Consider the following 12468-nt stretch of genomic DNA (forward strand, 5'->3'; position numbering starts at 1 on the left):
GTCTACATAACCCAGTAGCAACTAGTTATATCCTATAGTTCATTCTGCTCCTTTCATTCACGTCTATTCAATCTAACTTTCCTTCCTCATACCAACCCTTAACACAGCTAAACTTCAACTTGTTAGTCTTAGATTCACTCACTTTATTTTCTTTTACTATATTATAATTTAATGTCTTCAAATTTGTGTATAAAATTTGTTCACTTGATTAAACATGTCATTTCTGGTTTGATTGTGCAGTATTCACCTCAATGGCACCAAATTCTGCAATGCCAGATGAACAGGTAAGCCCAGAATCATGCCTCCAATCTTTGCTTTTGATGGATCAGTTTCATTCTCTTCTGGCATGCTCGTCCTTTCTTGGTAGAAAAGAAAGATTGTGTTTGTAATTGCTACCTAACATCAAAAATGGGTTTCTGCAACTTTTGTCCAAATAATACATAGTTGTTGTTGTTGGTTTTGATGTTAAGGTTGTCGTTGGAGAGGAGATAGATCATGTAAGAGTGGTCACATTGAACAGGCCGAAACAGTTGAATGCCATCTCACCAGAACTGGTAGATCCAGTTACCTCAACTTTCAAAATTTTCCCTTCATTTATTTCTGCAACAATATTATTAGCTTGTGAAAAAAGATGAAAATTGCTGAAATGGTTTCAGGTTTCTCTGCTAGCAACGTATTTGGAAAAGTGGGAGAAAGATGAAAATGCAGAGCTAGTTATCATAAAGGGAACTGGTCGTGCTTTTTGTGCTGGAGGGGATCTGAGAGTGTTCTATGATGGCAGAAAAACAAGTTAATGAATCTTTCTCAGTAGTATTTTAGAGAAAACAAGTTCACATAGAGATTTCATTCTTTTTTCTATAGGAAAATACCTTGCAATATACTGTGAAACACACTCTATTTAAGAAGTTATTATTCAGTGAAAATCATAGTAGATGATATCTAGGAGAATTCACCCAATTTTCTCACTTCAAGAGTGATTCATTTCTTCTTCACAGAGGATGCTTGTCTTGAAGTTGTCTACAGATATTACTGGCTATGCTACCACATTAGTACCTACAAGAAAACCCAGGTTTGATTTAGAACATGATTCCACACTCTCCTGAAAATTTTGAGGCAAAATGTACTTGTGAAAATTAGTGAAATCTCATGTTTTCTTGAATGGATTTATTATGTTATAACAGGTTGCTCTTGTTCATGGAATTTCAATGGGTGGAGGTGCAGCTTTGATGGTCCCTTTGAAGTTTTCAGTAGTAACAGAAAAGACTGTGAGTATTTATAATAACTACTTTAAATTGTCATATTTAAAGTGATTTTTGATTGTGGACAGAGTAAAAATCATTGTGCTCACTAAACATCAAAATTAAACTCATTTTCTAAATCCTTAACTTTTTTGTGGTGTGTTCTAACAATGCCTGGACAGGTTTTTGCCACTCCTGAGGCAAGTTTTGGTTTTCATACTGATTGTGGCTTCTCATACTACCACTCTCGTTTACCAGGGCATTTGGGTAACCACAATCTCTCAAAGAATTCCTTTTACTGTTTTCAAAATTTTCCCTCTTACACTTCTATGTTCCTAGCAGTTTGTTCTTCAATAACAGTAGAAGTGTCCTTAAAAGTTTACTGACTTGGCATAAATGATTATAAAAATGAAGAAAAAATCATCAGAGAAATTACACAGAAAAGTGAGGAGATGTAATCATGCATGTAATATCACAGGTGAATACTTGGCACTTACTGGAGGAAGGTTGAGTGGGAAGGAAATAGTTGCAGCTGGACTGGCAACTCATTTTGTTCTTTCTGAGGTTTGATTGATTATCTTTAGTCTCTGTAATAAATGACTCTGTCTTTTCATAAAGTTTCATCCCAAAAAAAAAAATTCAATAAAATGAGTTTCAATTATAACAAATATGCTTATCAGTTTAAAAAGAAAACTTCACCTTGTTTACATTTTCTGTTCTCTGCTCTTAGGACATTGGTCCACTGAAATAATGTCTTGTCAAATTTGTATGAAAAAGAAGAAAAACTAGTAAAAGAAGCACCAGAATGTTTCTCTTAAAAGTGCTTCTCAGCATTCAAGTCACAGGGTGTTTGTTATATATAATTGGGGTTTTAAGTGTTACTTTGAAAGATGATGCTTACATTTTTGGTGTACCAGAAAATTGGTGAGTTGGAGAAGCGCTTGATTAGCTTGAATTCTGGTGATGAGAATGCCATAAGATCAGTGCTTGAAGAATTTTCTTCAGAAGTTATTCTTGATGAAGAGAGTATCTTAAACAAGTAATCACTTTTTCATGAATGATCTGTTATTTATTTTCTACCTGGTTTTACTCTCGCTGTTACCAGCAAATTGCACTATGCTGAAGACAGTAGTAACCTTTGGAGATTTTTAGGCAGTCAACAATTAATGAGTGCTTCTCAAAGGATTCTGTGGAAGAAATTATAAAATCATTGGTAAGTTTCTTAGTATTTCCACAGGAACATTATTTTCTGATTGCATGTTGAGTCCTTTCTAGGCTGTTATATATGACTATGATATTCAATCTGAAGGAAGTTGAAGCAAACAAAGAAGGAAATCGATGGATCGGTGCAGTTGTGAAAGGAATGAAAAGATCATCACCAACTGCATTGAAAATAACATTAAAATCGGTAAGGATTTCTTAATATGAATTTTGTAAGATCTTAGACTGGATTCTAGATATTGAGTTTTTCAAATCATTGAATGGTAGATAAACTTGAGGTAAAAGGAACCAAACATTATTTATTTTTTCCTAAACTTCTGAGATTATTTTCTTCTGACTTGATAAAATGAAAAATGATGAAAACATCCTAATCAGCATTATAATGGTGAATTGACCATGAAAATACACATATTCATGCATTCATACTGTGCAATTGTGCTTAAATGCAACTAAGGCAACAATTTTCCCTTCTGAGTTTTGAAAACTACTCTCTTTGAAATCTATAAGAAACTATATCAAGACACAGAACAGAAATGGTAAATACATAATCAAGTTTTCCTTGTAAAGAAATGATGATATGTTGGATATGTACAGGTTCGTGAAGGGAGGAGTCAAACACTAGCTCAATGCTTAAAAAAGGATTTCAGATTAACAATGAACATACTTCGAACTACAATATCTGAGGATATGTATGAGGTAACTGGTGTTGTTTCTTTGGTAGAACAAATTTTGACAGAAGAGTGTTCGATTTTGTTGAAGTATTTTGAACTTGTTCCCTACTAAATTCTGAAGCAAATTTTTTCTGCATTTTGATGAGAAGGGTATTAGAGCTCTTACCATTGACAAGGATAATTCTCCTAAGGTATTCTCTCTCTGGTTTCTCTTCTCTTCCAAAACATACATGCATTCTCCTTTTATATTTAATAGGATTGCCTATTTTTCCATGTTAAAGAGGGAGTAAAAGTGATTCATTAATAAATTTAGTAAACATGCATTATCAATATCATTCATAAATCACTTCTAGTATAACTTTTAAAATACTATTGAAATTAACAAATTCATCATGCATAGTAGTTTGATTCACAACCGTGTAAAAAATATTTACTCTGTCAGTACATGTACTATTTATTCTTCATTAATTTCTACATTCTTTCTTTTTCTATTGTGGTTGATCTTAGTAATGAAAAGATAGAACTATATGGATGTTGCACCTTTCCATAGTTGAAAGCTATAACTTGAGTATTTAGAGAAGGCCAGTTAGTAGTTTACACGGTAATTCTTAGAAAAAGTTTACAATAATAAAAATGAATTACACATACGAAAAGGAAAGTTAAGTTACTTGTTTTAAGTTTTTCAAATTCATAGATGGAAATCCTTGTTTGAGTACATAGATCCAAAACCTTGAAATAATGAGTTTATGTACATTAATAAATTAAAGTCCGTCACGGAAACACACCACCAGCTTTGATGTGTGCTTTTTTTTTTTTTTTCTACGAGCAAGAATTCATCAATGTTGGCGCAACGATCAAAAACCTTAAAAGAGTATAGGTCTATAAGTCTTATTTTTTATATAATATTCAACTTTTCTATTTTATCTTACGTGGAACATAAACCAATACTTGAATTCCTAGCATTTTTTTCATACATTACTCAAAATTTTCATTTTTATTTAAATGTGAAACTTTCAACTCATACTTAAACTTTTACAATAAACTTTTACAATACTAGTTATATGCCGGAGAGAAATGTAAGCTTTAAACTCAAAATCTAATGAGTACTAGCAAAATCAGTCCAAAATTGCTTTTTATTTTGACAAAAAAAGGATTATTCTTTCTGTTTGTGTTTTATAATACTAAAATATAACCTTGTTCAGTGGGAACCTCCATCGCTTGACAAAGTAGAAGATGAAAAGTTGGAGTTGATCTTTCAGCCATTTGAGCAGAATTTGGAGTTGCATATTCCAGAAAGTGAGGAAAGCAGGTTAGTTGGTGTTTGAGTTTTTATTCAATAATTATCATTTCTTAACCTAAATTCATCTGTTGTATAACAAAAGTTTCTCTCTGACTTCAAACAGGTGGGATGGTAAATACGAGAATTCAGCTTATGCTGTTCCAAATTGAGAAAAATTCCTATCACTTATTAAATGCTGCTTCTTTTAGAGTTCCTCCAACATTATGTCATGAATCAATAAATTTCTAGAGATGAAAAAAGTTCATGCAAAGTTTGCTGTCACTATTTTGAGGAAAGAAATATGAACATTGAGATGGTACAAGTATAGATGAATTGTGATGTGAGAGTATAATGCTATGCGTATTTATTTCAACAAAGTTTACCTTCCAGTTTATGAATGGTTAATGTGCTTAGTTATTTATTTTTAAATAAATGCATAATTTAGTTATTTAACCTAATGTCATCTGAATGAAAAATTTTGAGATGCAAAGAGCATGGTAATTATTTTTTGGACTCTAAACATGCATCACTCTTAGAATTGTCAACCCAGAAATGTTTGAAAACAATTGACAAACTTTGGTGGCAGGAAGAAAAAGTAACACAAAAAACTTGTACTGTAACATCTCTCTCATTGTTTGAAAGAGTAAATAAGGCAATGACGGTTTTTGCAAGGGAAAATTATTATATTTTTAATTAGAATAAAAAAATCCGTAACAGAAACAAAAATATTTTACTATTTAATGTTCCTATATTTTGGTTTATAGAATAGAGAGGCTTTTTCCGTCTTTAAATTTCAAATTTTATTATTTTATTATTTTAATATCTTTGGTCAGACCTTTATAAAACTTTTTGTGACGTGACTAAGTAAAAGCTACGTTGTCCATCATGAAGAATCATAAGTGTGGTGATGACTATTTTTTATTTTTGTTAGTGACATAAGTAAAAATTGACTAAAGTCTAATGAAAAGAATTAAAATCATAAAATTTAATGAATAAAAATTAATAGACCGAAACAGACAAGAATTGTATTATTGGAACTGAACATATTTAAACTTAATACTTTAATTGAAATATTTTTGAAAGTATCAAATACTGATAGAAATACTATTTAAGTGTGGCTGGAATACTCAATTAATATTTCATTTATTTAAGTAGCTATATTAGAGAATAAGAAAAAAAATAGCTCGTATTTTTAGCTTTTACTGAATTTGGAAAAGAAAGTATTCCTTTAGTCCACAATTCAAAAATTTGTGATTTTAATTTTTAAACACTAAATTTGAAAGACTCAAACGCCCTTTTAAAACAACTTATAATTTCTTGAATTTAATATTTGGAGACTAAAATTATATTTTATACAAAGTCTGATTAAGTTTGAAGTTTTTGATATTTTTAATTGAATATTTATTAAAAATTTTGGTATAATTAGTATTATTTTTTTGTACTCTTTAGTTGAGTCTCTACTATTTAGTTTTTTCTGTTGACTAAATAGAGTGGCTATTATCTTGTTTATCATTTTCTTTAGTTGTCTTCACATATCATATATTTTAATATTAACAATATAGTTTGATCGTTTACATAATTGGATAATGGTAAAAAAAAAACGAAAAGGAAAGCAAAATAAAAACTTAAATTTAGTGTTTGGAAATAGTGAAACAAGTGCGGGTTGAATAAAAAACAAACATGATATGAAATCTAAAAAGAAGTAAAAATGAAAACATATGAGATGAGGATAAATGAAAATAAAGAAAACAAAATCCTAAATATGGTAGCATTTCATGAAGAAATTGCGAACTTAATCTAACAAAAACAAAACACGATAATCATGAAGAAGAGTTATGCATGTCGATTCATTAAGCACCAAACTATTCGTAGACAATGACGGAACAACGTTGGGACTAAGGGGATCATGACCCCCAATTTGTTTTTTTTTTTACATTTATATAATTTAATATATGATTTTAAATAAAGTTTTTCAAATTTAATATTTTAATAAATATTTACACATTTATATATATATATATATATATATATAAAGTTTTTTTTCCACATTTATTTTTCAATTTAATCTTTTAAACATTTTTTAAATAAAAATAATTATTTTATTAATATTATTTTTTAAATGGTTATTTATTTAATTTAATCATTTTTTTTATTTTTAAAATTTGAACCATTATAAATGAAAATTAATTATACTAAAATTATAAAAATTATTTATATCAAATTTTATAATTATAATAATAATAATAATTGTAATTTTATTATTTTTTATTATCATACAAAAAGTAAATACAATGTTTTGACTAGTTTATATAAAAATTGTAGGATTACTCTTTTGGTTCCTGTTTTTGTAAGGCCCACTTTTTCTGCCCTAATTTAAAAAGGGCTGCCCCATGTGAGTTGGGCCTAAGGGCTGGCCCAAAGGAAAAAACAGACCCTAAGTCTGCCCTAACCCTAACCCTCTTACTCACTTTCAGAATCTGCCCCTTTGTTCTAAGAGGTGTAGTCGTTACTCTGCTAGGGTTTGCTTTCTCGTCTCGGACCAGTTCGCTCGAAACTCGTTTCTACTCAACGTAAGTTGCCCCTCAACTCATATTCTCCCTTTCTTAGTGTAATCTCGAGTGTTATCAGTTGGAGTTTTCGTAGTGGACCCAATCTTAAGATTTGTTCCACTGTTTTCCAGTTCTAAGCCTTTTCCTAGAGCTGCTGTGTTTCGTGGTTGGTGTCGGATTACTATGCTAGCTTATTCCAGGTAAGGGAAGCTAGAACCCTTTTCTGTTTCATGTGCTTGTCTGTTGTCTGGTTGGTGTTTCGTGATTCTTGAACTGGTATGCTAATGTGAATGCGAGGAAGGGTTGGCAATATTGCATATGCGTAAAATATAACTGATGCAGGTGCGGACAGTGGCGAAGTCTGATAATCTTGCCCAACCGAGCTTGTCTCGCCTAGGCGAGACTAGCATAGGTTTCGCTCAGGATTCCTACGCGAGGGGTCGCTTAAGCGAAGAGTCCCCGTTTTAAGCGAGATGCATTCTCGCTTAAGCGAGGAGGGCTCGCCTAAGCGAGACCCCGCAGGGAGCCACTGTTCCCACTCCTCGAATTCTCGCCTGAGCGAGGGGAGTCCGCCTGAGCGAGGGAAACCTCTCGTCTGAGTGAGAGTTGGGCGAGGATTGTGACACCCCGACTACTACACTAAATAATTATTATTTGATAAAAAGATATGGAATTAATTTTTTTTTTCATAAGATTATCCTTGAGAGAACATTAATAATAACATAACTTCATATTCATATATATATAGTATACATCTCTATAATTGTTCATGAAATGTTACAAAAATATGTATTTGTAAAATATTAAGAGTTCTACATCAGAATAAAAGATTATCTATATTTTTAATATCTCCTAAATATATTAATAGAAATTATCCATGAGTCAATCTTCAGAAGATCCACCAATAATATCCCGAACAACTCTCATTGAGCAGGTTCCTCTTCTGCTCATGCAACGGGTACATATGAAAGAAAAATATGAAAGGAGTGAGGTCTTTATAAGCCTTAAATATCAATCTTAATAAACTCAACAAACAATGCAAACACCGGGGGCCTAGATTTGGACCTACAACCACAAAACTTGATCTTGTTTTACCAGACATATGGATCCATATTCCACTTCTGATGATCCAATCTGAACATCAAAAGTTGCTTTGGGAAGTGATTAGGTAGTTGAGTATTTCTCATAAAATATTGGTACAATCATAATTATTTCTTTCTCGAGAATACTAGTCATTCATCGGCTCACAAAAGAGATATATACTCACTACCTAACCTTGGCGATGCCGAGCAGGTATCGGATAGTCCCAAGTTTGGCCTATGAATATCCTAGTCCAGGGCGCTATTCTGAACTATCCAGATATTCACCTACTTGGTAAAACTTCCTTAGACCCCACCATGGTCCCTGCCTTTCATCCCGCAGTGTACCAAACTGTGACTTCCCAAATACAAACACTTTGACACGGGTTTAATCTCAACTTATTGAAACCAGACTTAACTCTTACTTAACCGACATACTCTTGGATATTTTCAAAGGTCATTAAATGTGATGACTATCAATTTAGGTCATTGTATAAACTATACACAAAGAACATAAAATAAAATAAAATGTACATGTAATTTTCTTATATTCAAGCTCACTGAATAAAATAATATTTACTTTCACTTCACATTTTTTTTTAATCATAAGATAATGATAAAATAAGAATCAAAGCAAGAACTTTAAATAAATAATTAGGTAAGAATTATAACATTATAAATAAATAAAATAACAAAAATATAAATTAAACGGGACCAGTGAGTAACTGGAGATATATTAATTGAAATAAATAAATGGGACCAGTGCATAACTGGAGATAAAATAAAATAAATAAACAGATCAGTGCGTAACTAGAGATAAATAAAATAAAATAAATAAATAGGACCAGTGCGTAACTGGAGATAAATAAAATAAAATAAATAAATAGGACCAGTGCGTAACTGGAGATAAATAAAAAATAAAATAAATAAATAGGACCAGTGCGTAACTGGAGATAAAAATAAAATAAAATAAATAAATAGGATCAGTGCGTAACTGGAGATAAATAAAATAAAATAAATAAATAGGACCAGTGCGTAACTGGAGATAAATAAAATAAAATAAATAAATAGGATCAATGCGTAACTAAAGATTAAATAAAATAAATAAACAGGATCAATACATATTTGGAGATTAAATAAAATAAATAAATAAACAGGATCAGTATATAATTGGACATTAAATAAAATAAATATAAGAGGATAATAAATGAAAATAAGTTAAATGAAAGTAAATAGAATAATATATGAGTCAAAATAAATAAAAGATTAATATAAAACCCATGAGCTTATCAAGATTAATGTATAAGAGCTTAACCTCACTCCCCCTTACCTTATTGATTGAAAAGAGCACACTAATAATATTTGTAGAGGACTAGGATCTCTTTGAATCTTTGCTTTACAGGGTCGTGCTTTAGTGGTCGGGACGTAATCCCATGGCCCCTGTTAGTGGGTGTCCATGGTGGTGCCCCATCTGTATAACTAGGTAAGGATTCAAGGTAAGGTTGCATCCTGACACTTTAAGGAGTCAATTAGTCTCACCTAGAGCAGACTGACTCCTATGGTGAGAGTAGCAGGAGGCCTGAAATTCATCAAGGGCTAACCTTGTGGTGAGGGAAAATTGATTCATTGTAACAATTGTAACACATAGCTCGGGGGTGAGCAGCTTGGGGGTGAGCAGAGGTATCCACCACAAGTGCAAGCATCCGCTGAATCCTACCAAGTTATATGTATCTGGATGAGTCGAGTCGAGTCGAGTCTTAGTGTATTATTTTGAAAAGTCATAACATGCTTGGGTGGTGTATGTATAATTGACTGTGAAAATATATCTGACTGCATGATAAAACCATTTTCGGCTCTAGCTTACCCTTCTATTATTGTTGTGTGTTCTGCTATGTGGTACTCTCTTTTGCGATGATCATCAACTTGTTGATGTGAGCAGATGCGAGGAACACCCGTGGTCAACAAAAGGTGATGGTCCCGCTGCTTAGCCTTGGGATTGACTTCTGCTTTTGGGCTTTTCTTTAGGGCTATGGCCCATGTACGCTTTGCTCTTTAGTATTCTATTAAATTTCGTTAAGTTCTTAGATTCTTGGTTGTATCTGGCATCATGGTGTGCCTTAGTTTCTCCTAGCTTTTTTGGATATTGTAAGGAGTAACGTTCATACTTCAGGACCTGTCTCTAAATTTCTATCTGTGTGGCATTTCATTTAAATTAAAGTTATTATTTAAATGGGGTGTCACATTTTCGTTCAAAAATATTAAGTTGGTCATCTAGTTTTTTTTAATCTTAATTTGGTCTGAATTTTAAAAAATTATATAATTTTTTCCTTTTTCGTTAAATTTATTGAATCAAATCAAGAATTTTTCATCAAAATTGAAATTGTGAATGATTTGCTTTGTTCGTGTAATTGACATAATCGTGGTATCAATTTTGATGAAAAAGTCTTGTTCCGCTTCAAGAAATTTAACAAAAAAGATAAAATTGCATTAATTTTTATAAAATTGAAAGCAAATTCAAATTAAAAAACACTAGAGGACCAACATGATATTTTTAGACAAAAAAATGAACCAAAGAATAATTTAACCAAAATTTTAACACTCCCAAAATATTGCATGAAATTTTGTCACTGTTCGTAGAGTCAAATATTTATGTTCATTATTATTTTAATCTAAGAATAATTGGTCTAAAAGAATAAAAATTAAATAAAAAATGTTGAATTAGCGTTGAGTGGAGGAGTTGTGAGTGAAGTATTGTTTTTCTCAAAAAATATTTACTATTTTGATTTCTCAAAATTTAAATTTTACTGTTGTACTTTCTACTATTAAATTTATATCAGTTTTTGTTGAATTAACATTTCATTAACCACGAACAAAATATTAACATTTGTTTAGCGAGAGAAATTAAAGAAATAAAATTTAAATTTTAAAACGAAAGACCGAAAAAAGTTTAGGAATGAAAGAGTAAAACGTATATATTTGAGATTACTTATATATTGTAGTTATACTTTTAATGGATGATGTAATTAATTAGTTAAGAATATATAAATATTGAGTAATGTATCTATTATGTTGTGTAAACTAATTTTCTAAAAAAATTTAATGATTTTATAAGTATTTTTATATTGAAATGAATTCAAGATATTGATTTCAATTTATGTTGTAGATATTGATTTGTATTAATCAGAAATGATTGTAGATATAAATAATATTTATTTTTTAAAATAGATATCGAATGAGAATGATAATTGCATATTTATTCCATCTTCATTCTAATATTTGTCCTCAAACTTATCTCGGTTCTAAAATATTAAAATATCTTTAATTTACTCATAATCTACTGTCACTAATTAAATCAAGCTGCACAAGTTGAAAACTTTAACAGGATAAAAAATATTAATTAACCTTATGAGAAAGCTATGTAATTTTATTGGAAAGCATAAAGACAGTTACATTGGTAAAACTAATTATAGCCACTGCACAAAATTGCACAAAATTGTGGACCATTCAATTAGAGTCATAAGTTGAAAGGATATTTAGTGACAATTTCTTCTTGAGTGGGTTGTCTAAAAAATTAATATTATAATATTTTGTAAAGCCTATGAATGGCTAATCTTGTACCAAGAGTAATGTATCAATTTTAGATTGAAATATATTGAACAGAAACTCTCTCTTCCTCTCTTGTTTCCACTGTACGTGTATGAGTGTTATTTGATCAAATTATATCCCACTGGTATCATCTACAACACTTATATTAACATTTCTTATTCATAACTTATTTTTAAAGCATATATTTAATTAATTTTACTTTTTGATAATTATTTGACATTTATTTAATTTCTATTTGATACTTATTTAGTATTTATATAATTATAAATTTTTTTGTTGATATTTTACATTGGAAAAACTAATGTGTGTATCCTAAATTAATATTTGGGATACTGAGCTTGGATCCGGTATAAGTATACTCAACGAAAACATAAACGAGACAAATTTCATAATATTAGACAAATTTCATAATATTGAACATAAAGATGTTAATAAATTTTAACTTCGGGACGTAATCAAATCCGAACTCATTATCATTCCGACCATCTAATTTTAGTGCAAAAATTTGTAATTTGAGTATGAGTATTACTTATATTTGTACCTAGATTATATGGATTTTTTTTTTTAAATTAGATTGAATAATATTTGATTTGTTGAAATTGGATATAAGGATGTAAATTACTATGTACTTATTCATCTAATCTTATTATCATTTTAAATTATTAAAATATTATTAGTTTATGTTAGGTAATATGAAAAAAAAAATATTTTCACCCTTCGGTCACAATTCTGTTCCATTTCATTTCAAAAATATTTTTTTCTACAAAATTTTTCATTTTTTTCTCTCAATTGTTTATTTCTATCTAAAATCTTCACACATATATT

At 30.2% G+C, this 12468-nt stretch overlaps 1 protein-coding gene across 2 annotated transcripts; it reads left to right on the forward strand.

Annotated features, from left to right (window-relative positions):
* Positions 1-4838, forward strand: LOC114186829 (3-hydroxyisobutyryl-CoA hydrolase-like protein 5). 2 transcript variants are annotated; one of them, XM_028074870.1, is made up of 15 exons: positions 1-121; positions 241-363; positions 445-554; positions 657-789; positions 996-1069; positions 1182-1265; positions 1421-1505; positions 1717-1802; positions 2156-2277; positions 2391-2451; positions 2548-2646; positions 3054-3155; positions 3280-3321; positions 4333-4439; positions 4534-4838. In XM_028074870.1, exons 2-15 carry the CDS (start codon positions 252-254, stop codon positions 4577-4579), a joined length of 1263 nt encoding a protein of 420 aa, XP_027930671.1. In that variant the 5' UTR covers positions 1-121; positions 241-251; the 3' UTR covers positions 4580-4838. The 2 variants fall into 2 exon arrangements, with proteins under 2 accessions (XP_027930671.1, XP_027930672.1); XM_028074871.1 differs by having other exon boundaries at positions 241-284; positions 471-554.
* Positions 4839-12468: the final 7630 nt, after the last annotated feature.

Source organism: Vigna unguiculata, chromosome 6 (assembly GCF_004118075.2).
Source record: "Vigna unguiculata cultivar IT97K-499-35 chromosome 6, ASM411807v1, whole genome shotgun sequence".
In the NCBI taxonomy this organism is placed as follows: domain Eukaryota; kingdom Viridiplantae; phylum Streptophyta; class Magnoliopsida; order Fabales; family Fabaceae; genus Vigna; species Vigna unguiculata.

Coding starts and splice junctions, on each gene's coding strand:
- LOC114186829 (XM_028074870.1), top strand. CDS start 252: ATGGCACCAAATTCTGCAATGCCAGATGAACAGGTAAGCCCAGAATCA. Junction 2,647..3,053: donor TGAAAATAACATTAAAATCG/GTAAGGATTTCT, acceptor GGATATGTACAG/GTTCGTGAAGGGAGGAGTCA. Junction 3,156..3,279: donor TATCTGAGGATATGTATGAG/GTAACTGGTGTT, acceptor TTTGATGAGAAG/GGTATTAGAGCTCTTACCAT.